We start from the raw sequence: 26,500 nt of genomic DNA, 5'->3' as shown, positions 1-26,500 counted from the left end.
CAGTGATTGTATTGAGAATGGGAGGAGTCTTGCAAAAGAAGAGATTGCAAGGTGCATCTGCACAATGGAAGAAAAGGAGGAAGAACATGATCTGGCCCAAGGCCCTGAATTACACGAGCGTTCCTGTTTTGGATGACATTTCTCCTGAAATCCTCTGAATAAAGCCTGTTACTGACTGTTGTTTTCACTCCTGATTCCAGCATGATTCCCGTGGTGTGGTACAGATTCCTAGAAGTTATTTTTTGGGGCTTTATTTCTCTTCCCATGTGCTCAGTATGGATAGGAATGTGATGGTATCTGGGGTTAAAGGGAGGTAAGGGGGGGAAAGCGTGCAGAGAGTCCCATGCTGAAGTCTAGTTTTCATCTTATCACCAAAGGCTGAAAAGAAGCAAGCCCTACAGCATCTCCCAGAGAAGCCTGGGCCGCCCCCCCGTGGCCCCGCCCCTTCTGTGCCCCCTCTGTGGCCCCACCCCCTATGTGGCCTCGCCCCCTCTGTGGCCCCGCCTCCGCCCCGTGGCCCCGCCCCCGCCCCGTGGCTCTGCCCCATGGCCCAGCTCCTGCAATCTGTCTCAGTCCTGTGCCCCCCCCCCTGCCACGCCCCCTTCCCGTGGCCCCGCCCCCTCTGTGGCTCCGCCCCGTGGCTCTGCCCCATGGCCCAGCCCCTGCAGTCTGTCTCCGCCCTGTGCCCCGCCCCTGCCCCGCCCCCTTCTCGTGGTTCCGCCCCCGCCCCGCCCCGTGGCTGAGCCCCTGGGCTCGTTTGCCTCCCGTATTCGGCGCCTGTGGAGTTCCGGAGCTCGGGTCGCGCACTAAGTCGTATTCGTTAAGTAATGGCTGCAATTACTTTTAGTCATTGCTGACTCCTAAATAATATTTCTTTTCGGCAACGTGATGGAACCGACCGCGAACCGCGGGGAGGACTCAGCCCAGCAGGTGCGATACCTAATGCGGAAACACTGGGCAGCACGTGTTTATTTCAAAGGAGGAACACACGCACACACACGGCACAAAGGATCTTTCATTCTCCCCGAGACACCGGGCCGCCCTCAGCGCCCGCACAGCGGTGTCACCTGAGGTCTGGGTTTCTGGTGGGAAATGCACGTCGCAGTGGACCCTCACCAACCAAACCTGCCACAGGAACAACGCTCACCCGTCAGCTCACACCAGAAACAGAAAAGCCGCTCACAGGAGTGTGCACTCCCACACAAACCAGTTACACACACCTGCTTCAACCCCGCCCCGGGGGGGGCCCTCCTATACTTTCCTACCCCCGTGACTCTGAAATTTGGTTCCGCCCAACTTTAGCTCCGACCTATGTCACATCGAATCCCTCCCCTGGTGTCCACTCCTTTACTCCCCCCCGCCCCCGTGACCCTGAAATTTGGTTCCATCCAACTTTAGTTCCGATCCGTGTCACATCGAATCCTTTCCCCTGTTTTCCTTCCTTTGCCTTCTTTCCCGCCCCCGTGACACTGAACTTTGGTTCCGCCCAGCATTGGTTCTGCTTTGTATCACATCGAATCCCTTCCAGCCGTGTCCCCTTTTTTACCTTCTCCCCCCTGCCCCGTGACCCTAAACTTTGGTTCTGCCCTGTGTCACATCAAATCCCTTCCCCCCGGTGTACTCATCATTTGCCCACCCCCATGACCCCAAACTTTGGTTCCACCCAACATTGGTACTCCCTGATGTCACATCAAATCCCTCCCCACCCCCCCCAGTGTTTCCCCCTTTATCTTCCCCCCCACACCCCTGTGACCCTGAACTTTGGTTCCCCCACATTAGCTCCCTCCTCCCGGACATTTGGGTGGCTACCTGGAAGCTGCAGTCAACCAGCACTGTGGTTTTTAAGTCATGGTCAACCTCCCTGAAGGGGTTGGTGAGCTGCTTGGGCATCTGTGGCAGGGCCACCGTGTCCCCTGGGCCCCAGCCTGTCCCCAGACCCCCCTCATGTCCCTCCCTCACCCCACATAGAAGAACTGCAGGAGGGTGAAGACAGGGACCCCCAGGTCCAGCTCATGCCCTGTGTAGCCCTCAGCCAGCTCCAGGAACAGCCATCTGATCAGGCAGGTGACAAAGAAGGTGTAAATGGCGATTGTCACCACCTGGACCTCATCAGATCACATAGGAGATGCTTCAGTGGCCTCAACCACTGGAAAAGAAGACACAAGTTGTGCAGCAGACGAGTAATTAAAGGACTTAAGAACAATGTATTAAAATAGTTTATTAACATCAAGACAACACACACAAAAATAATCAGCTTTTACAGAAACAAAAGCATAATATAGTAATAAATCTTGCCCTATCTGCAAAAGTTATCACCACAAGTGAGGTCGCATGTCGTCTGGTTGTCTTTCACAGAAGAATTACCTTAAACTCCCACTGAGTTCTCTGATGTTAATATTTAACATCCTGCATACTCCTAAATGTTTCTATTACGAAACCTCTTTAGGCAGATAGATAGTATCCAAGTACATGCTCTTATTTTCTCAAACAACACAGCAGCACAAATTTTCTTCACCAGCTTCCGCAATTTTGCACAGCTGCTTCAGGTCCACCTCTCAAAACATACTTAGGAAAAGAGAATAATCTTTCTACCCAGTCTTTTCTTGTCCACGTTACACTGACAGCAAGAAGCCTCATATCTTCCAAGTATGAAAATGTTCCTTAATGTAAGAGACAAATGAGCATCGTAGGTGGCGAATTACTTTTTCTTTTTTTTCTTTTCATCTGCTGCCATTTTTAACTTGACTTGTTCCACAGGAAGTGCTCCTAATTTCTTTTTATTTGCATTCTTTACCTTTTCCTTAATGGCTTCAATATCAATTTTTTTCTCAGTGGAGGCTACATGGTAAAAAAATACAAAGATAACATACATTAATTTTACTTATTCTAAATTTTAACCATCAACAAGATGACTTCATATGATGACCCAGTAAACTGCATGCTGTGGCATTTTATGTTCACTAATGATTTTATCAACTATTCTAAAAATCAATTTTGTTGAAACTCGTATTATCCACAAAGCTCTTTCAGTAGAAGTCGAATGAGAACATTCATATAAAAAAATCCTATACAACTGCATTTGAACACAGAAGCCACACTCTGCATACACACAAACCATTATCACCCATGTCTCAGACCACAGACGTACTCCTCCAATATTAATATGTACACACTCTCTTAGACATAGGCCCTATTGGTTTGGTTGGTGTCATGTAAGAAGAGAAGAAATGAATTATTAAGTTGGTATAGCCAGAGCAACTTTCATGGCATTTTGTTTTTCTGCAAGTAACTAAGGTGGTAAAATCCCAAACATGCCTGTCCCATCCTTATACTCTCTGCCTGGCCATCCATTAACTGTTGGAAACAGGATGGGGAAGGGTGGGCTGGAGGAATATGATACAGACCTTTGGTCCCTACATGAAGACCTTTATAAAAGACTACAGGCAGCACCAAAGTACTTCAGTTAAAACACTTAATGCTGAGCAACATGAATTACCTACTCTTTTGTTCCTCTAGGTGATGGTATTTTGTTTTATGGGACAAGTCACGAGTTCAGATCTAACTCTCCTACTTCAAACAGTTAATTTCTAGAGCTGGGTACCAGCTGTTCTCTTTGGATCTCATTCCTTCTCTACACACAAACTATTGCTGCCATTTATTCTCGGAAGACTGAAGGATTTCAGGTGAAAACACACAGCAGCTAGAACAGTATTTGAGATACAGTACAGTAAATAGCAGGATTACAAAAAAATTACTGTCATCACAAAAAAGTACTATATCAACACTACAGACCACATGCTTTTCAAAAAACATGTCCTCATAGGAAAGGTGTTCCAGCCTCCTGAGCATTTTGGTGGCCTTCTCTGGACCCTCTCCAACAGGTCCATGTCTTTGCTGTACTGAGGACTCAAGAGCTGGATGCAGGGCTCCAGGTGGGGTCTCGCCAGAGCAGAGCAGAGGGGCAGAATCACCTCCCTCAATCTGATGGCCATGCTCCTTTTGATGCTGCCCAAGATATGATTTGCCTTCTGGGCTGCAAGCACCCACTGTTGGCTTGTGTCCGATCTTTCATCCACCAGTACCCCCAAGTCATCCTCCACAGGGCTCCTCTCAATCCCTCCATCCCCCAGCCTGTATTGATAATGAGGGTTGCCCCAATCCACGTGCAGGACCTTGCACTTGGCCTTGTTAAGCCTCATGAGATTCACGTGGGACCACTTCTCAAGCTTGTCCAGGTCCCCCTGGATGGCATTTCATCCCTCAGATGTGTCAACTGCACCACTCAGCTTGGTGCCATCTGCAAACTTGCTGAGGGTGCATGTGATCCCATTGTCTATGTCATTGATGAAGATATTAAACAGTACTGGCCCCAGTACTGACCCCTGAGGGACACCTGTCACTGCTGTCCATCCAGATGCTGACCCACTGATCACTACCCTCTGGGTGCGACCATCTGGCCAGTTTCTCATCCAATGAACAGTCCACCCATCAAATCCATGCCTCTCCAATTTAGGGAGAAGGATGTTGTCGGGGGCAGTGTCAAAGGCTTTACAGAAGTCCAGATAGATGGCAGGTGCTATCCTTCCTTTGTCCACTGACACAGTTACTCCATTGTAGAAGGCCATTAGGTTGGTCAGGCAGAACTTGGTGAAGCCATGCTGGCTGTCCTGAATCAGCTCCCTGTCCTCCATGTGCCTTAGCACAGCTCCTAGGATAGGGGTGTCAAACATATTTTCACCAGGGGCCACATCAGCCTCACAGTTGCTCCCAAAGGGTAGAATGCAATTTTAGGCCTGTATAAATGTAACTACTTATACAGTCCTAAAATTACATTCAACCCTTTAACGGCAGCCACAAGGCTGATGTGGCCCCCTGTTCTAGCAGGACCTGTTCCATGATCTCCCCAGGCATAGAGGTGAGGCTAACAGGTCGGTAGTTCCTGGGGTGCTTCTTTCTACCCTTTTTAAAAATGGGTGTGATGTTTCCCTTTTTCCAGACACCAGGAACTTCACCTGACTGCTGTGACTTCTCACATATCACAGAGAGTGGCTTGTCAACTACATCAGCCAATTGCCTCAGGCTTCTGGGATGCATCTCATCAGGTCCTACAAACTTATGGATGTTCAGGTTCCTCAGGTGGTCACAAACCTGAACATCACAGTGGGAGGGACTTTGCTCCCCCAGGCCCTGTTTTGCGGTCCATCCCCATCTTATACCAGTACTTGCTTGTAGTCTAAGTTTTCAAGTAAGTATTAACTTCTGGGTTTTTCTTATCAGAAAAGCCATTTGAACACAAAAGTTATGGCAGCTTCACTACAAGACTGAAAGCCAAAAAATGCTGTAGTCAGAACAACCAATTGAGATGGCTGTCCCCAGTATCTCCATCAGGAAAGTGTTCTACAGAGCACTGTCATTCTATTGGTACAGAGTTATGGGCTGCATGATCTTTCTACTGTCCCTGGCAACTCTGGGCATTGATTTAACCACTAGGATTTTTTTGTATGATCTTTCTTATTTTCTATAGCTGTATCTCTGCAAAATCTGTCAGCCTAGGAATTAACAGCAGGTTTTAGAACAGGAAAAAAAATTACCTTTCTTTGTTTTCACAACTGGCTTTTCCTTTGGTGGGATAAAAGCTTTATTTCTTTCTTCTTGTCTTTTCTTGGTTGCATCTGCTTGCTTTGCCTGAAGTTATCAATAAAAATGTGAATTATCAATAGAGCAGGCCAAAAGGGACAAAAAGAATCCAAATCAGCAGCGAAATGCTTTTTAACTGAACAGTGGGTTAGGATAACTTTACCTTTATCTCTTCCATTCTCTTCCGTTTCTTCTGCCTTTCTTTCAAGAAGTATTCACCACTTGCCAATTCTTTATCAATCTGCACCAGACAAATACAGAGAAGCTTTAGATTATTATACTATTTAAGTTGTATGTATAGCATGAGGAAATCAAAACTTGACAGAAAAGGCCTCCCAATCTCTTGCTAGCAAGAATGAGATTTCAAGTCATGCTGTATTCCTGCATAACCAAATAAAGTTTCAGCTGACCTGGCTTTCTGGCTGTGGAGGTGGGAATGGTGTGTACTCCTTCTTAGTATTTTTCTTCTTTGGCTCCTTGCGTTTTTTCAAGTTCTTCCGCTTGAACTTGGGCAAAAATCTTTCCCAACTTTGTGATCTCAGTTCAGGATCTTTTGCTAATTCCCTCTTGATCATCAAAGTCTTCAGTAGTTTCAGAGTGTCGCAAATAAGTTATTAAAAAAAAGAGTATTACAGTCATAGCCAAGAGCTCCAAACTACAAGATTTAGTAAACTTTCGCAGAGTGAATACACCACATCTGAACCTTCCATCTCTCACTTCGAGTAGAGGGGTTTAATTAAAAACAGCAAACTGGACAGATAGACATGTATCAAAATGGTGACAGAAAGCACTGGACAAGGTGCCCCAGTTTAAATGAGCAAGTATCAAGCAAATAATCAAATGGAGGAAAGTTTTTACACATTTTTCCTTTGATGTTTTCTCAGGTAATGTTAAGGATATAATGGCTCTATATCCTGATGAAATAGAGAATATCAGATTTTTTTAAAAAAAAAAAGCACACTACACACATTTTCAAAATGTAAATTTTTAACATACAGCTCTCTGAGAAGAAACAGTATTTTCTTGTAAATAAAGATGCACAGTGGACCATGCTAACCTTAATGTTATATATGGGATGTATATTCTTCATGGTGTCCAGAACAACTTTTCTAACCTGTATTTAATTAACAGAAATAAAAAAAAAAAAAAAAAAAGAAAAAAAAAAAAAAGAGAGAGAACTGAAAACTCAGCAAGTATTTCATATTCCAATCAATTCAAGTACTGGGCATACTACCATGCTTCCTCCTCCCCCATCCCCAAAGCAGGCAGATTTAAAACAGTAATGCAAATGACTAACTAGAAGGCAGAGCACTTCACAAATATCAATAATTCTCAGGCTTCTCCAGCATGCCTCACAAACATTACTTTCATGTTACCATGGATTTGACAGCGTTGTAAGAAACTCTTGCTTTTGACAAGCATTTTTCTCCTACATAGTTACGAAAACCACTATATGTTCCTTAAGGTTATAAATCATTATCTCCACAGTATTTTCACTCTTACAACTCTCATCTGAAACTACAAAAATTCTTGCTTAAAAAAAAAAAAAAAAAAAGTATTTCATAAATATTTTTTTACTTCAAAGACAGAAAGATCTGAAAGTCTAAACAAAATTAACCAGCAAAGACTATGGACATTTGTGTAAATGTAGCTTACTAACACATGGCTGAAAAGTCAGTAAGATACTCAAGGCTGCCAGATCTTGCCTCTCGTCTGCCCTCGAGCTGGGCACAGACAAACACTATCCAAACTGCTCATCTGCCTTCCCTTACCTCTTTTAGCCCACTAAAGGGTCCAAGAGCTGAAACAGTGTTGCCTTGCACCATAATATAACAGTTTGTTAACAGTTCCAGGGCCTACACCAAAAAAAAAAATAAAAGAAATTAGTGTAAACTGAAGACTTGGCACAAACTTAGGTTTAAGAATTTTCTGGTTACTGCACCTATCGGAAATACCTTCAGAGTAGATCCTTTTGGCCCGAGAAGTCGTCCTCTTCTTTTTATAAAAGTGTCTCTCTTCCTCACCAGAGAGCCTATTTTAATGATGTCACATGCAACGTCATCTTGAAGGATACGAACTGCCTAAAGAGACAAGAAGCAGGCAATATAATCCGAATGCAAATGTATTATTCAGAAGAGTCAAGATAATACTGCATTTTATTATTCTCACTTCACTTTCAGATATATTTACTTTAAATATACACTTTATTTTACTTGACTAACTTGAAAATCCCACATTTTGAAAACGTACTATAAGTATTCTGACAGAATTTGATACAAACTTCCAGGATTTAATACAAACCTGTTCAAATGGAACGCTTCTTGCCAAAAGTTTTATTAAATCTCTAGCCCTGATGATTGCATATGGATCAAAAGTCTTCTTAGTGGTAGTGACAGTCATGCTTCCTTCAATTAGATCCAGCGTTGCATTCACATACTGCAATATTTGAAAAGAAATAGTAAAGCAGTCTCTAGATAAGAGCCTCAGAATTCATCTTTGGCAGTAAGAAGTTAAGAAACAGAACACTACACACTGAATATAGATCTGTTTTCCAAAATTTGTAAAGTAATTTTCAGCTTCGTGAAACTCACAGAGAGACACAAACAAAAAAGACTGAATATATGTGTCATAGGGCCCGAAAGACCATCTCCCTGTCTCTTTGAATTCTGGTGCAACAAAGTTGTCAGCATCTGGATGACGAGACACTGCTGCTCCAAGGAGCTTTGCTGACATCGGTGAAGAACTGCAAGTCTGGCTACATAGACTCTCACCCACTTCAATGCTGATAAAAAAAAAAAAGACACTACCACTTCTAAACACAAGCACAGTAGAAATACACACAAATACAGCATCAGAAACAAAACATGCACTATTTTTATAAGCTTAAGTAACACCTGTATCTCCCAAGAGATAAAACATAATATCACAATCAGGAAATATGCATACATGTTCATCCAAGGCTTTCTGGACAAGTGGCCAGCATTCTTTCAAGTATGCTTCTCTATACTTGGGGAATAATGTTGCAAAACTGCTTTCTTCCAGCAGCCCTTTGGGATTATCTTCTCTTGTAAACGCCGGCTCTTTCCATCCATCTGGCACAGTGAGAAGTTCAGATTCATCGACTGTTTTAAGTATTAAAGAAGAAAAAACAAAAAAGAAAAAAATAAGTTGTTTTTTCCTCCTCTTTCATCAGTGACTGTTACTTCTCCTTTCTGCTTAACAACAAAAGATACAATAAGTGAAAGCAGGGACACGAAGTTTTGTTTAATACTCTGTTGAATCTGTTTAGCATCTGACATTAGAAAAGTTAAGTCTTTAAGCTTTCAAAACCAAAAAATATTTCACTAGAATAGGCATCCTGAACAGGCTATAACACAAGAACAAGACACCCTAGGCTGAGGGGAGCACCCACTGCACTGCCAGACCGGACGCACCGCATCCAACACCCACCCCTCTCCTACCGCAGCCCTGCAGGCCGGGACGCAGCCTGCCCCACCCACGCTGTCTCTCCGCTTATACGAAACCGCGGCCAAGCTCCCCGGCCGCCGGTGGTTTCAGGCAGCCGGAGGGACCCCGTGGGCCAGGACAGAGCAGCAGGCCCACGGCCGCAGGGGGGCAATCCTCAGCCCGAGGACTTCCCGGAGAGCCGGCTGCCAACCCTGCACGGACCCTCACTCCGCCCCCCACCTGTCGCCGCTTTCTTTTTGTGCTTATGTTTTTGTTTTTCTTTCTGCTTCGCCCCCGCCGCGGCCGCCTCAGCAGGATCCGCCATGTCCCCCATGCCCGGCGCCGGAAGCGGGTTGTGGACGGAGGGCGCGGTGCACGCCGGGAGCGGTAGTCCCAGTGGGCGGGGCTTAGGGGAGCGGTGGCGGCTGCTAGGGCTTGGAGGACTGTTTTTCCCTCTCCGTTCCGAGCAATGGACGTTCTATCGGGCGGCTGTCCTAGGAGCACAAAGGTGGTGTTGTGTGCTAAGATTTAAGTAAAGCCTTTGTCACTGTTTCCCACGGCATTCTCCTGGAGAAGCTGGCTGCCAATGGCCTGGTCGGGCATCCTCTTTGCTGCGTAAAGATCTGGCTGGAGGGCTGGGCCCAAAGAGCTGTGGTGAACAGAGACAAATCCAGTTGGTCGCCGGTCACGACTGGTGTTCCCCAGTTCTGTTTAATGTCTTTATCAATGATGTGGATGAGGGGATTGAGTGCACCCTCAGTAAGTTTGCAGATGACACCAAATTGGGTGGGAGTGTTGATCTGCTGGAGGGTAGGAAGGCTCTACAGATGGATCTGGACTGGCTGGATCAATGGGCTGAGGCCAGTTGTATGAGGTTCAACAAGGCCAAGAGCTGGGTCCTGCCCTTGGGTCACAACAACCCCAGGCAGCGCTACAGGCTCAGGGAAGAGTGGCTGGAAAGTGCCTGGAAGAAAAGGATCTGGGGGTGTTGACAACGGCTGAACAGGAGCCAGAAGTGTGCCCAGGTGGGCAAAAAGGCCAATAGCATCCTGGCTTGTATCAGGAATAGTGTGGCCAGCAGGACTAGAGGATTGATCGTGCCTCTGTACTCAGCACTGGTGAGGCCCCACCTTGAATTCTGTGTTCAGTTTTGCGCCCCTCACTACAAGAAAGACATTGAGGTGCTGGAGAGAGTTCAGAGAAGGGCAACAAAGCTGGTGAGGGGTCTGGAGCACAAGTCTGATGAGGAGCAGCTGAGGGAACTGGGGCTGTTTAGCCTGGAGAAAAGGAGGCTGAGGAGAGACCTTATCACTGTCTGCAATTACCTGAAAGGAGGCTGTAGCATGGAGGGTGTTGGTCTCTTCTCCCAAGTAAGAAGTTATAGGACAAGAGGAAACAGCCTCAAGTTGCACCAGGGGAAGTTTAGATTGTATATTAGAAAAAATTACTTCATGGAAGGGGTTGTCAGGCATTGGAACAGGCTGCCCAGGAAAGTAGTGGAGTCACCATCCCTGGAGGTGTTTAAAAGACATAGAGATGGGGTTCTTAGGGACATGGTTTAATACTAGAGCTAGGTTTTGGGTGGACTCTATGATCTTGAGGGTCTCTTGCAGCTGGAATGATTCTGTGATTCTATAAAGCTGGTGCAGGCAGGGCTCCTGCTCTGCCTCCTAGGCAGGGGCAGTGCTTGCCTTAGTCCCATATAGCACTCAGGCAGCAGGCGTTGCATGCCATGTGTCAGATCCAAACATCTCCTTGGTGCTTGTGAGCATAAAACATTCCCACGGTTCTCCATTGGGGTTGCTGTATGTCAGGGTGTGTCTGTGCCTGGGCAGCAGTGGCTCCTGTGAACACAGCACAGTCTGTCCCCAGCCAACAGGGTCTGGTGGGTGGTTGTGCAGCTGGAGGTTTCACACCCTTCCTGAGGGTGGGTCTGCAGCCCCTTCTTGACTCTGTGTCTCTACTCTGATTACAGGCACAGGCTCTTAAGAAATTTAACACTGCAGTTGAGGTGAGAGACATATACCAAATGTCTTCTTTGCTTCCTCCTTTTTCATGTGAAACATCTTTTCTACCCATGTTCTCCAGCTATGAGTTTTCTATCAGTATTATGCAACACAAAAGAAAGAAGAACCAGCATCATCAAAGTGTAAATGGAAGTGTATTGATAAATACTTGAAGTACTTCAGCCCTCATCACTAAAGAAAACAGGTGTTTCTGATGAGACCTAATTATTCAGCTGAATAACATAATTTAAGGTTCTCTGGGGAGTGCTGTGATTCCTCCTCACTCCCCTCCTTGTACCTTGGTATTTTCTTCAGTAAAAAATAAGTAGTGTGCCTCCTTCACTCTCTTTTATGAGAACCATGAAAAGCCAATGGAGTGAAGACCTGGAAAAGACCTTCAAGAGCAAGAACACCTGTATCGCTGAAGCAGGACAACGTCGTCTTTGGCAGGTGTTCGTCAGACCTGTTCACAAAAGCCTGCACTCTGGAGTGATTTACCATAGTGACAAGGAAGATATTACTATCATTTGATTTACACAAAAATAAAATATTAGTTAAAAATCAGTTTTGACCCCCAAAAACTTTTCTCTGAACCTGACTGCTGTCTTCCCGAGCCTGCTCCATTCCCAGCCCAGCACCAGCCCCATCAGGATCCCTTCCACCTGCAAGTTTGTCATCAAGTTGATCCATGTTTTTAGCCATTTGTTTTAATTTCTGTCTGTCCACATGCATCAAACAGGGAGGCCGCTGTGGGAGCTCTTGCGGGCCTGCCAAAGACAGACCGTCCCTTTGCGGAGCTGCAATGGGCTCTGTGGGGCACATTGTTTCTGCTCCAAAACGGCACTTTGAATATTCCCCTTCTGCTTTGAAGACAAAAGGGCAAAAAGCAGGAAGGGGAATCAGTGAGACCCTGCACCAAAGTGCTACTGATGGGTCCTGTTTGGGGTGGTTGTTTATCTGTCCCTGATCCCACTAGATGGCTGTGACTGCTGCACCATGGGGAGCAACCCAAATGGAGCTGTCGCCTGCCCTGGGGTTTCTGCTTGAGGGAGAAGATGGGAAGAGCTGGAGGCGATGGGGAACCTGCTCCCCTCTGCCCACGCAGCTCTGCCTTGCATGGAGCGGTTGGGGTCCTGCGCTTGTCTGGCCTGGCACCAGTTTGGGTGCTTTGTGTGACAGGAAGGTGCAGTGCGCTTGAGCGATCACAGGGGGGCAAGTTTGCTTCTCGCAGCGCATGAAGTGCACAGTGCACCTCTCGCCTGGAAACTGGTCGGGTATTGTGGAAGCGCAGCAAAACTGATTTGGGAAGAGATCGAGAGACGATAATTAGTTTGGTTCAGCACTTGTTCATAACCTGACTCCTCCTATGCGTAGGATGCAACCCACCAAAAAATCACAGGAGTGCGCTGTGGAAGGGGCGTGTTGGCAGCACTCAGCACTGGGAATGAGCTTCCTGACTGCGTTGAGAGGGGAGAGGTAGAGAGGCTGCAGGCCACAGAGCATCGAGAGCAAGAATACAAATTACAGGCTGCAATGACAGTCCAAGGGAGAGGCACGGGGAGGAGATGGTATGTTCAAGGTGATGGCTGAGGCAGAGGGACTTTGCAGCAGCACTGTCTGGCTACGAGCAGCTTTGAAGGTCAGAGCAAAGGTCTCTGGTGAGATGCACCTTCTTTTACCCCAGCCTGCAGACCTGTTTGGCAGTGCACCTGCTCTGGGTGTACATCTCACACCTCTGCAGTGGCAGCGACAGCCCAGCTGTTTGCCCACTCCTCTTCTGCATCCCAGCCCCTGTGCTGGTGGCTGCTGCACGGGGGTCACTGAGCCCCCAAGCCTCTGTGCTGAAGAAGGAGAGAGATTCACAGTGCATGGTGTAAGGGGGCAAGGGGCTGGGGCCTCATGGCACCTGACTTATCCAACATAAGGGATGGACAACCCTCTCCAGTGCTGCACTAAAGCATGTATTTGCCCAGTCAAGACAAGTCCACTAAAACTAATAGAAAACAGAGTCAGTTATGCTAACAAACTCAGAAGCTGTGATTCAGGAAGGTCCCTCATGCCCCCTCCTGCCTGATTCTTTGAAGGACATAGTAATTTCTCATCTTTCCTCTTGCCACAGGATCTGTGGTCTAGTCAGATATGGGGCAGCCACTTCCCTAATTCCTGGTAGGGACAGGATGCTCCCCCAGACCTGCTTCACTCCTCTGAGCAGCCTTCTCAGGCTCCAGACAGAAGCATGTTTATATCATTTTTATTATTCACCACTCATCTGGCAGAGTTAGAAGGGTGAGGACAACCAGCTGGGGGGACAGTGGCTGCTCAGGGGAGATGATTAAGGAAGTTCCTTACGAGGAAAGGCTGAGGGAGCTGAGTCTCTTTAGCTTGGAGAAGACTGAAGGGTGACCTCATTAATGTTTATAAATATGTACAGGTGAGTGTCATGAGGATGGAGCCAGGCTCTTCATGGTGACAACCAATGAAAGGACAAGGGGCAGTGGGTTCAAACTGGAACACAAGAGGTTCCACTTAAATTTGAGAAGAAACTTCTTCACAGTGAGGGTGACAGAGAACTGGAAGAGGCTGCCCAGGGAGGTTGTGGAGTCTCCTTCTCTGGAGACATTCAAAACCCGCCTGGACACATTCCTGTGTAGCCTCATCTTAGTCTTCGTGCTCTGGCAGGGGGATTGGACTAGATGATCTTTCGAGGTCCCTTCCAATCCTTAACATTCCACGATTCTGTGATTCTGTGACCTGTGACTGAAGGCTGGTGCCTAGGTGACTCCAGCTGAGTTGTGCCATGGCAGGGGTGCTGCATCCCTGCAGGAGTGGGGTCCCCCACACACTGGTTTGGCAGCTGAGCTCCCAGGCAGAATGGGCAGTGCAAGTGCCAGCACAGTGGTGGGGCACAGCTACCCCACGGCCAGTGAGACACTATGTCACTGCAATTCCCTGCCCTCAGCCGCCCCGGCCCTTGGGCTCTGCATGTCCTTCCGGCTCTGCCAGAACCAAGAGACAGCGTGTGTTCTGAAAGCAGCTTTTCCTGGCAGTGTGTAGCGTGTTCATTGTTAGAACAGCCCAGGATGGGACAGAGACACCCAGGTGCAAAGGGCTCCTTTGAAAACCTTTGTCTGAAAAATACAGATCCCAGCCTAGCAAGACGCCTACACCTGCTGAACCCATCGCTGGGCTTTGGGGGGACCCAGGTCAGCTTCGTGTCTGTGCATACATGCAAGCGTTTTTTTCCTCTTACAAACAAAGAATGAAACAGCACAGTTTCCCTTACGTGCATTTCAGCCTGTATGATAAAAAGGGCAGAGCACTGCTGTTAGAATGAAGGTGCCTCTTTAATATGCAGCAAAGTAATTATTTCCCAGTCAGTAGATAGGACTCCAGCCACTTGGCACTTTCTCGCATGCCATTTTCCAATCCAAAAGAGCAACTTGGGATTTGGTGATAATTCAGGCAATCAGATGAGCTCATGCACATGGCATTCATTCACTAGAAACGCCACACAGATCCCATTCAGCCTCGGCACTCGTAAATCCATGTGACACTTTTATCTATTTATAAACTTTTAACAGCAGGTTATGATTGTTATGCAAGCCATTTTCCAGGGATTAATAAGCAGCTTGTGTTGATGGCAGTGAGAAGGGCTATTAGCTGCTCTGGGACAGTCATTAATCTGTAGTAAATGCTCAGCATCTGGATAATTTCTACATAATTAAATAATCAATACTGCCTTTTGATTCAAATAACTGGAGAATTGTATTTCAAATTTATCTTGGCTTGGGGTCTTCTTAATTCTTATAGTTTACAACAGGGCAAGAAACAGGCACACAGGCAAGTAAGAGCTTATTTTGGTGTGACTGGCTTTTAAATTATCAGCTTTTTCATACAAAACATCTCAAGCTATCAAAATATAGTTCAGACTGGCCATTAAAACCTATTAATTGGACCGAATGCAGAAAAAATAATCACAAATGTTTTGTCCTTTTTATCTGTTAGTACAGAGTTCTTTCGTTATTGGAACGAAATTATGTCTTTGGGTGATCTGACACTGGGAGGTAGCCTGGCAGAATTAAAGTAATCGAACAGGGACTCCCCCTGCTCAGCCACTTCCGTAAATGTCCCTTTTGATTCATTCCCCATCTGGCTAATGTGACCTCTGTGCCCACAGGCAGATGGGGTTGTGGTCTTTTTATCTCTTTCCCCCGCTCCCTCTCCTTTTCTCTCTCTGGGCAGTGGTATATATCACTTCTCTGTTTTTATTTTGTTCTTGTCTCTGCTGTTGAATCCAGCAATCTGCAGAGATGCTGACAGATGAAGGTAATGGTGCCCATTGCTAACACAGACAAGCAAGAACCACACACCGCAGTGGTGCTGCTGCCTTCTCCATGGACAGCTGGGGAAATGCCCAGGCAGGCAGAGTTTGTCATAGGTGAGAAGAGATAAGTGGGAGTTGAAAACATGACTTTCAGAAGAAAGGGAGAGACTTACTGTATCATCACAGGATCATCTGCTAATTTCCATCCTTTTGAGCTGTCAGATAACTAAACTTACTTACTAAAAGTACATGGTAGATGAATAACAGCTCACCTTCACTGTTAGTGGGGTCAAAACCTAGAAAAAAAAAAACCCAAACAACCCAAACACTTTCAGTCAGTTATCTATTCATATTTTGAGGCTGGAAAGACAGGAGAAAGATTTTGCAAGAAATACGGAGGACTATCACTGACCTAATAGCAAAGCCTTTAGATGTAGCTACCATGGAGACCGTTATGAAGTTAGGCGTGAAGAGACAAAGGGGGCAGTGGCCATCATAAATTCATCTCAGCTAAGGGATAGCTGAGTTTGTGAGAACAAGAGCTTCCCTTTGAAAGAAAGCAGAGAGGAGAGCATGTGCTGAACCCTAAGAGAAACAAGGAGCTGGAAATGAGAGGCAAGCAAACCATAAAAACATCTGAAAGGGCTACCTGGAAAAGCAAAGAGAATTTATGGCAGAAGGAAAAACTCAGGATAAGAAGGAAGAACCAACGGGTGAAAAAGGTCATAGCTTTGTCTGCTGTAAGACTTGCCTGCAATAAAATTGCTGTAAATCTGGGGACAAGAAAGGGACAAGAGCCAAACTGGGAAAGGAATTTAGTATCATAATGAAATCAAAGCTGCAGGTTTAGAGCAAAAGGTCTTTGGAGCCGGGGATGTGCCTAATCATGTATTCATACAGTGACTGACAGAATGAGGCTTTTGTCTTGACTTGAGCCTCTGGGAGTTGTCAGAAAACAAACACCACACCATGGCAAGCTGTGCCAGGACCTCTGAGATGTACACAGGAGAATAAAAATGGGAGGGTGAAGGCGAGTGTCAGTCAGGGGTAGATGTGTTGGAAGCTGGGGAGGAGGAAGGCAGGGGGCTGAGGAAGGTGGTGGGAGGAAATGCCTAAATCAGAGTATTGGTCCAAAGCCTCAGAGGGGATGAGAGTCAAGCAGGGATTAGAAAGCAGTTGCTCCCGTCTGCTTTAGAAAGTCTCCCACATAGTGCGGAGAGCAATGACATGTTCCCAAAGGCCCAGCAGGGATGGCTGACAGAGATTTCTCCAGCTGTCTCGGTATCCCTCCTATTTAGGTAACGCCTAACGCGGGCTGTGCCTGCCAAGCCAGAGCTGCTCTAATGGCTTTTGGCTCCCCAAAGGAGGAGGTGTCCCTTGTCACCCAGAGACATGGGTCTGCCCTGGGGCTGGGGCAGCACCTGAGGCCCCTCCGCCAGCACCACTCCTGGCATCTCCATAGTGGTTGCCTGGGGAGCCTTGGGGAAATGAGAAGGGACAGATACCCTGCTGCTGCTGGTGCTGTGGAGCTGTGGGTTGAAGCTGGGAGGAGTGGCTGACACACCAGAAGGCTGTGCTGCCATCCAGTGAGACCTGGACAGGCTGAAGAGTTGGGCGGGGAAATATTTAATGAAATATAACAAGGTAAAGTGTAGAGTCTTCCATGTGGGAAAGAACAACCCCAGGTTCCAGTATAAGTTGGGGAATGACCTACTAGAGAGCAGCATAGGGGAAAGGGACCTGGGGGTTCCTGGTGGACAGCAGGATGACCATGAGCCAGCACTGTGCCCTTGTGGCCAGGAAGGCCAATGGCATCCTGGGTGTATTAGAAGGAGTGTGGTTAGTGGGTTGAGAGAGGTTCTCCTTCCCCTCTACTCTGCCCTGGTGAGACCACATCTGGAATATTGTGTCCAGTTCTGGGCCCCTCAGTTCAAGAAGGACAGGGAACTGCTGGAGAGAGTCCAGCGCAGGGCAATGAAGATGATTAAGGGAGTGGAGCATCTCCCTTGTGAGGAAAGGCTGCGGGAGCTGGTGCTCTTTGGCTTGGAGAAGACTAAGGGGTGACCTCATTAATGTTTACAAAGGTTTACAAAGGGTGAGTGTCAGGAGGATGGAGCCAGGCTCTTCTCGGTGACAGCCAACGGTAGGGCAAGGGGTAATGGGTGCAAACTGGAACACAAGAGGTTCCACTTAAATTTGAAAAGAAACTTCTTCTCAGTGAGGGTGCCAGAACACTGGAACAGGCTGCCCAGGGAGGTTGTGGAGTCTCCTGCTCTTGAGACATTCAAAACCCGCCTGGACACATTCCTGTGTAACCTCATCTAGGTGTTCCTGCTCTGGCAGGGGGATTGGCCTAGATGATCTTTTGAGGTCCCTTTCCAATCCCTAACATTCTGTGATTCTGTGAATATGTTAAAATAATTTTTTAAGTCATACCCCAGCAACCGGAGTTTGAGCACAGCTTTTCTTTTTGCAACAATGCTCATGTGTGTTATTCTGAAACACACAGATAATACATTCCCTCGCTCTGCTTCTCTCTTGTACTAGAATCTGGGCATTATTATGCAGATTTCCACTGTAGTAAAATTATGGCAGAATAAATAGCTCTGCTATACACGAAGGGAAATCCTATTACATCTTCAGTAAGTCTCAGTAAGCATCATCGCTATTATACCAATTGAAGAGACAGAAAACAATTTTTAATTAAAAATATTTATAGCAAGCATAATACCAACTGCCAGTTTCACTATCCAGTGAATGCATTTTGCAGCTGGTACTAATTCTTATTTCCACAAGGTTAGCCAATATCAGCTGTTCATTAAGCAGAGGACATTTCAGGAGTATCCATATTATATTCTGTAACTAACTGAGAAGTCCTTCCTTTGATGGATTTTAGGAAATCAAGATTGCTTTGCTATGTAATTCTGGGACTTCATAATAGAGAGGTCATTTACCAGTGATCTGAGTGGGCTGCATCATCAGTTTTATTCAAATCAATCCTACAAACTGCTTTCCAGCAGATAAGAACATTTTAATTAGCAATACATCTTTTGTCTTCTATCTGCAGTGAAGTAGGGGGTGGGAAATTGATTTCAGCATGCCCTTTATTTTACTGAGATAGCAGCATAATCAGAAGGTGTCAGCAGAACCACAGGCAAATTAATTTCAGGATTCAGAGATTTGCACAGCCGATCGCACGGCGCCGAGTCCTGCCAGGCTGTGCAGGGAAACTCGCTGCTGCCGGCGGCTCCGGGTGCTCCGAGGGACAAAGTTTGATGCAGTTTCCTTGGGCAGAGGGCATGACAGCAATCAGCTGTCTCACCCTTAAACACTCTCACACTTTGTGTGCCAGAGAGCACTGAAGACCTCAGTTATTGTCCTGGTTAGGTGTATATATCGCTAAATGTGCTTATGTGTAGCTTATGTGTAGGTGACACATGCTAGCTGGCCCTAGGACCCGTGAGAGGAGCTGTAAGCCTGTAGTTTCTGCTGTGGCTTTAACTCAGGCTCAGAGGAAAGCAGGCAGAGGAAGGGACACAGAGGAGCTCTGTTCCCTCATATCTCCCTTCCTCCTACCTCTCTGTGCCAGAGGATGCGTGTCTGAAATGCAGAGCTGGAACAGTGTCTCCACCAGTTTCACACCCACAGGGAGCTCCCTCCCCATAAATGCAGGGATTCAGCAGAGTCAGTTTGTCCTTGGTTGGCATTCATGCGGTTCAGAGGGGACTCGGCACACTGAAGGCTCTAGCCCATAAAATCTAATATGAAACTTCTTGTTCTCTGTATTCACCCCAGGATAGCCAGCAGCCCAGCCAGTGAGGAAATCCCCCAGTGATTTATCAAAGTAGTAGCTGGGAACTGATGAACCAAGCAGCTCATCATAACTTGGCTTGTGACTTGCTAAATCCCATATGGTTATTGTTTTTCACTTTAAAATATTAGCAGCGAGTTTCAAAACCCCAAATTTAGCAAGCTGTGTTTCATAATTGGGAAGATCAAACCCCATTTGAATCTGTGAAGTAATTTACAACATGCTTATCCTTCCACCCACAATAGATTTTATGGCAATTTCCCCTGGCCTGGATCCCCAGTGGCAGCAGAGGAGCCCAGGGGACCCAGCTGCAAAAGCAAATGACGCGAAATGGTAGAGAGGGGCATCCACGAGGGGAGCAGGGGCTGTTCCAGGAGATGGTTCAGAACAAGAATTGAATACAGAGAGGTGCTCTGAGTCGCTCCCGCAGGAGCTTGCCTCCCTCTGCTGCCTGCAGACCGACCTGTGAAGAGCAGCTGCTATCACTTAATTAGCCTTTGTGAATATTCTGCTTTAATCCATCTTTAAAGCTTGCGAAAACCTAGCACGTCCATGTGCTGATCTTGCTCTAGGCACACATTGTGCGAGTCATCAACATCTTCAAGAAGACGAGCTCCACCAGCTCCATACGGGAATGTCCAAGCTGTTACATCCATTTTCTCTGACCTACAGGGAAATAAGTCTTTCAGTAAACCAAGGAGCAAATGCTTTCTTCTTGCACAGGTGATAGTAAAGGCTTTCAGAGCACTTTGAACGGAATGTATGGAATATAGTCACCACAGCAGTCCCTAATCTGACTTTTTGAGTAGTTGTGATGTCCTAGGCTAGCTCTGATTTTACCTGTTCCCTGCAGTGTTTTATGGAGGTGAGCAGTGTGCATATGAATTATGTGTTGTTTATTTCCTGATGGCAAAAAGCAAAGTTGCATTGAAAAAAATGATACCAGTCAACCATCTAGAAAGGTGGACTCCAAACAAGTGGAGCAGCAGAGCATGAAGCATTCCTGCTCCTGCTCCTCATCTTTTTGTTCAGCTGTTCATGAAATAGCACATGGAAAAGCAAGCCCTTATTTCCTCCAAGTGTTATGTTTGAAGTAGAGTTCATGGGTTGAATAAAAGTGAGTTTGCACCAGCGCTGGTGAAGGGTACTCAGACAGTGTAGTCAACTCTACAGTGAGCTTGAAGACCTGGGTATCCATTAACAGAGCTGCTACTAAGCTTGACCAACCACTTTCCTTGCATAAACTGTAAATTTTTAAGGGTGGGACCTTTTTCTAAGTATGCGTTTGTACAGGAGGACAATTTGAGGTGATCTTGTGTAAGATACAGCTGCAACGCAGACTGCTGGCTGCTCAACATTGAGTTTGTTGTAAAGTCATATCTGATGCAGAAGGAAATACAACAGAGCTCGTGGGTGGTAAAGTAGCTGTTAAAACAACAATTTTGAATAAAATGTCACAGACTGAAGTTTGATTGATAAAATTTCTTTTTTGCATGCCACCAGGAGGAAGAAAAGAGCCCATCTGCTCTCCAAGCACTGCACATTGTTAAACAAACCACTCGCAGCTTGGCTGATCAGAACAGTAGAAGAAAAAAAAAATAAAAACCCAACCATAGATGAGCATGAATACAAGATGAATCATTGAAGTTTACCCAAAAGCAACATAAAAATGATTATTCTTGCCAGGAAGTTATGCCAGGGTATTCTCTCGGGCTTGGCTCGCCTGGAGGGGTGGGCAGAGAGAGAAAGCGACGGGGAATAGGGATTCATTCTTCCGCCGCCGGGGCTGGCGAGGGCCGCTTGGCTGCTCGCTGAAGGGAGAATGTGTGTGTTTGTCTTAGCAGACAAGGGGCACCATTATCACATACCTCAGCAGGGTTGTAGATGTCAACCAAATAATTGGTTTTATTTAGAATATGATGTCCAAATGGTGAATGAAGCATTTTGGGTGTCCTGGAAAGATTTTATATACAAACCAGCTGGAATCCCATTGACAGGAACAGGCTCTTCCTTCCCCTCACCCCCCTCCCCATTACTTTCAGTCAAACAGAGCTGGAAGTGGCTGAGAGGAGCTCCAAGAGGCCTGTGCCTTTGAACAGTAAAGTCTAGTGGTGCTAAACATCTGACACTTGTTCATTAAGAGAGACCCGGGCAAGCATTTCATCATTGAGATGATAATTTAATACATGAATGGGTAGCAAGAAAACATATTTCAAAAGCCTGTCATACAAGGAGACTCCAAGTCTGAGCAGGTTGGAAAAGCTGTGGGGGGCTTTGGAAATCTCTCAACCGAACTCACACTTGTAAAGCATAAAGCTGCTGTTGCAGCTTCCAAAGAAAATTCAGAAGTAGAGTGAGTGGGCAGGCATGTGGCAGGCAGCAGGTGCCGGGCTCCAGCCTTCCTTTAGCACAACCGCTTGGTTATAGGGAAGGGGGGGACATTAAACAGCTGCCCAGACAGAGCAGAGCTGCACCCACCTCAAAACCATACAACATTAGTCCCATCACTCCATAGCTGCATGAGTGACTTGCTAGGATTTGCCAGAAACTCAGAGAAGGACAGCCAGTTCTGGTAGCTCTAGCGCATCTCATGGCCAATAGATGCATCTTCTTACTGTGAGAATCTATCATTTGTTGAAAGAAAATTACGAAATGTAAACATATTCAAAACAAGAACTGAAAATAAGTGATGACCTCCAGTAGCTGGAGTTAGAAAAGTGTTTCAAAATAGACAAAAAAGAGCAGAAGCATTCAGTAAAGCGCTTTTTCTCTACTCTTAGAAGATGCTGGCTCCTCCTACAAGAGCAGAGTGTGTCTTGTGCATCCCAAGTGTTCCAAAGAGCTGGCTGAGAAGGGAATGATTTTTCAGTAACTTCTTAAGTACTGGGGACTTAAGATTTAAAGCAAGATGGTGATGTGCTAATTGAACAGGACAAGTAGGAGGTCACTGGTTGAAAGCTATAGACTAACTGGCTGATTTCCATCCTAGGTGAAACTCTGGAGGAGCTTGATGTGCAATTCAGTGATCAAGAAAATGTACATTTATTCACTGACACCAATAAGAACAAACTGGCATTATTTAATCTATCTTTCAATTTACCAGTTTACAAGTTTGGCTGATAAAAGGCAATTGTGGACACACAACAGACTTCTAACCCCTACTTGTAACAGGCTAGCTGTGTGTTATCTCAAAAAAGACCCCACCAGCACCAAGAAAAAAATCCTCACTACATAATACAGGACACAGACAGTGGATTAAGACCTCGCTGGTTAACAATGAGGAACAGTTGTGAAATGAATGGCCGCATTTCTGACTCAACCCGTGTAGGAGCAAGGCAGTGGTTTTGTTCAGCATCTGAAAGCAGTTGCAAGAAACCTGCAAAGCTGATGTGTGGAAGGTGCCCAGGTTGCAAAGGAAATATGCTATGATGTGGCAGTCGCTTGGAGTGAGCTGGGACACTTGCTCAGTTTGAGTCACCCAAACAAGAATGATTTTAATAAAATGAGTGAAGGCAATGCAAAACCACACATCTAGGAAGGAGGAGTGCTGGGAATAAATGGCTCTGCAGTGTTTTGGTGTTAAAAGAGGACAAGCAATAAAACTGAAGTGTTCAGAACACTGCTGTGCCACCAAAAAAAAAGAAAAGAAAAAAAGAGGATATATGGAGCATAGAGGATATAGTGAGCAACACAGTGACGCAAATGCTTATATGTGACATTGGTGAGGTGACCCTGGAAACCTCTGTCAAGTTAGAAACTACATTTCTTAGAGGAAAAAAGGAATTGGAACACAGGAAAATAGCCTAAAGCTCTGAGAAAAATGTCATTTGCTTGTCATAATCTGTAAAGAATACTTCTATAGGGTCTCAGAATAGCTAGTATAAAGAGGGTATTAATTTAGATAAAGGATTCAGTAATAATATTTAAATTATCAATGGATAATAATTATTAGTTCTAGGTAGCAGTAATAAGAAATCAATTTTTTACACAAGTACTTTTTTAAAAAAGAAGGATGATTATCAAAGAGTTTAGATATAGCTAGTTTATCCACTTCTTGATGGCATCAGCTGAAAATTTGATGCCTTTCTGGGTGGTATGCTTTTAGTCTAAAACAAGTTGTTTATTTCAATGTATGGACAGTCAAACAAAATTTAATGATTTGTTCCTTGCAGGTGATTGTGCTGCATCTAGTAGTCCTTTCTTGCCTTCAGACCTGTGACCCTCCCAGCCCTCCCCCTGCATTGCTCTGCACATTACAACTTGCACCGTGGAAACCACAAATAAGAGTAGAAAATGTCCTTGTAAATCACTGCGGTTAAGCAGCACTTCTTATTTAGGATTTGTGACCATTTTCAAATGAGGAGAGAGGAAACAAAGAGAGTGAGCACAAAAGATAAGACCTGCCAACAGCAATAGTAAGCACCGGGATGATTAGGGCCGTGGACACTCAGTGAGCTCCTGGGGACCGAAAGACGCTGCCAATCTCGTGGGTCGGATGACCCCATTTCAGCATGTGCTGGACCGACACATCCCACCTAGGTGGTCTCAAAGCCTTTTACTGTAGGTTTGGGCTGTGTGCTGACCTTGTTATCAGGTTTAAGAGCAGGAACTGTGGTCCTGCCAAAATTAGATAAGGGTTAAAAAAAAAAAAAAAAGAAAAAAAGAAAAGGGCAGCGGCAGACACTGCTATCAAACAGAGGGCTTGCTTGTGCGCTTACGCTGTTGGAAATCATCAGCAAATTAGGTATGAAAGGAACAGGCAGGCAGCATGTTCCCAGCTGAACTGCTATAAATGTCACAGCATTTGTATTGACACCGCAGGCTGCTTCATCACCAAAAGAAAAAAAAAAAAGAAAAAAAAAGGAAGATAATATTGCAAAGAGGATTGTTTTTCAAATGAGAAAAGTCAAATGTATTTAGCAAAAATCTACCGTGCAGGAAGCTAATAATCAGACTATAATTGCATGATGGTCAAAAGATGATTGGAGCTGAATGGCTAAATAGTAACTCTACATCACTGATAAAATACTTAAAATATTTAAAATGTCTTATACCAAAAAGTAAATGGGAATGGGATAAAGATGTGAAAGTGTTTGAACTGTTTATTTTGGTCAGGCAATCCTTAGAACTGGACAAAGGATGGCAAAAAAAATGTAGTGCAGGGAAAAGCACTGTATTGTTTTAGGGTTAATCCTCTTCCATAATCTTAAAGATCTCCTTATTCACTGTTAGCAAACAAGCAACACTTCCCATAAGTGACAAAGCCAGCAGCTTCTCTCGTGCTGCTTCCTCAGTATCTGAAAGAGCAGTTCAGCAAGAACTGTAAGTGATGGCTCTTTCACCTCATCACTTCTAACAGGAAAATTAAATTTTCAAAGTTCTCTTTCAGTAGCTTGGCTGAAACATGGCTTTCTACAGACAGCCTTATCCAAAATATTCACAAGCACCTGCTTCTTCCCAAACCAAGGCAAATTTCTCCTGGTTTTCTTTTGTGATTAATTCAGCAGTTCAGTCAGGATTGCAAAACTCTCTGTGCCTCAGAAAAAACTCCGGGAGAGCGTCATGTTACAGGAGAGACACGGGGTGATGCACAGAAACTCAGAAGCCATTGCAACTGCAGAATCAGAGGGATAAACACCATGGGAAATACTGACAGCCTCAGGTGAAATGGTCTCCTTGAGAGCCAACAGCATTCTGCAATCACTTGAAAGTCTCCGGAGCACTTTGGTATCTCCTGGTGAACAATGAAGCAGGACGGGGCTGGTTTCTACAAACAGCAATGCAAGTCAGAAAAGGAACCACAAGTTGCTAAAGGAGTTTTATGAAATCTCAGCAAGGCAACATCCACCCAATTCAACAAATCCTTGCATGGTTAGGAAGACTCCTGTGATGTTTTGAAAACCACCATGCATCATTTATTCTTTGTCATCCAGGAGGAAATTTCTCTCCTTATAATTTATGAGACTGTGTTTGGTAACAAGCAGGCTGTGACATCTCTACTGGGAATGAGGAACCTTAGAGCAGATACCACCCCATGAATAATTCTTGTAGCACATGAGAAGGAGCAGCAGGAACATTTAATGTACCCATTCAGTCATCCCTTCCAGAGGGAACAGAGCCCTTATCTCTGCCTCAGAGAAGAGAAGTCAGGGGATACATTGCAACAGGACAACATTTTGGTGCAAGAATATTTTCATACTAGGTCCTTAAGCTAAGAGAAGAGAGCATGACTATGCCTGCCCACTCCTACAGCATGAACATTTCCTCTCATGAAGCCCAGTTTGGCTGCCCTACCTAGCCAGCAGGTCCTGCTTCAGGTTTGATTTTAAGATTTATTCCGCTTGCATCAGAGGGCTCAAGGGCAACTGTTTTTCCTCAAAGTTTCTGTCCACCCAGACCTGTGACTTCTAGCTGTGGGGGATAGTGAGAGGCATCTTCAGGGGGCAGGGCATATGAATAGACTCATTTCAACCAAAGTGGTTATAATCATTGTCTTTAATTGTGGTATAAATTAGCAGCAAGACACTTTCCTTTAAATAATTGATTTGAATATTGTTCTGCATTTCTTCTCTTTGATTATTTTGCAAGGGACAGGTAGACCTCCCTGATTATTAGTCACAAAGATGCATTGATTTGGAGTTGTATATTGTCTTTGCACAGAATTTGGCTTTTGTCTTTGTTATCCAGGAGGACTCATGGTAAACATGTTTAAGCCATTACATAAATTAACATACCCTGCTTAGGTTCTTCATTTTGTGTATCAGAGAACAGCAAATGAATACTGAAAGAGCCAACTCGTTTATGCATCCTGCTGTTACTGGATGGGAAATGGGATGTAATAAAAGTGCAGACATTTAAAACTGTAGTAAATTTGTTTCATATGTATCATTTACTGTTTTCAAATTGCATTTTGCACAGGAAATGAATGGTTTGGTTATACAGTCAAGGACTTTAAACAACTAAAGCAAAGCAAGGTGAATATTCCTTTGTACCTGTAGAAGACGCTGGTGCATCTCTTCAGTAAAACCCTGGTTCAAGGTGGTCACTGTGACTGTCTCCTTCTCAAGCTCCATCTCAAGGACTTCAAGAGAAAACAAGTATTGTTTGAATATTATCTATCAGTGTTTATTCAGTTCATGCTGTTTTAATATCCTATGGTAACCTTAAAATAGGCCATCATGATTGTGAATTAAATTTCAAATCTATACTTATTTTAAGAAAAAAAAAAAGTGCAATTTAAAGATAATATGTGAGTTTGTCAACATGTAAATTGAA

The 26,500-nt window shown here is 45.2% G+C and overlaps 1 protein-coding gene across 1 annotated transcript; it reads right to left on the bottom strand.

Annotated features, from left to right (window-relative positions):
• Nucleotides 1–2,198: 2,198 nt before the first annotated feature.
• On the bottom strand, nucleotides 2,199–9,450 carry KRR1 (KRR1 small subunit processome component homolog). The gene is made up of 10 exons (XM_082062040.1): nucleotides 9,325–9,450; nucleotides 8,584–8,759; nucleotides 7,939–8,073; nucleotides 7,593–7,718; nucleotides 7,410–7,493; nucleotides 6,695–6,751; nucleotides 6,048–6,218; nucleotides 5,801–5,878; nucleotides 5,592–5,685; nucleotides 2,199–2,838 (listed from the first exon to the last, which is right to left on the bottom strand). The coding sequence occupies exons 1-10, from the start codon at nucleotides 9,416–9,418 to the stop codon at nucleotides 2,699–2,701; spliced, it is 1,155 nt and encodes a 384-aa protein (XP_081918166.1). The 5' UTR covers nucleotides 9,419–9,450; the 3' UTR covers nucleotides 2,199–2,698.
• Nucleotides 9,451–26,500: the final 17,050 nt, after the last annotated feature.

This window comes from Streptopelia decaocto (genome assembly GCF_964273445.1).
Source record: "Streptopelia decaocto genome assembly, chromosome: 1".
Lineage (NCBI taxonomy): Eukaryota > Metazoa > Chordata > Aves > Columbiformes > Columbidae > Streptopelia > Streptopelia decaocto.
This window is presented reverse-complemented; position numbering and strand designations above follow the sequence as displayed.

Coding starts and splice junctions, on each gene's coding strand:
- KRR1 (XM_082062040.1), bottom strand. CDS start 9,418: ATGGGGGACATGGCGGATCCTGCTGAGGCGGCCGCGGCGGGGGCGAAG. Junction 6,752..7,409: donor CCTTTAGTGGGCTAAAAGAG/GTAAGGGAAGGC, acceptor AATTAAATACAG/GTTAGAAAAGTTGTTCTGGA. Junction 6,219..6,694: donor ATCCCATATATAACATTAAG/GTTAGCATGGTC, acceptor AAACTACTGAAG/ACTTTGATGATCAAGAGGGA.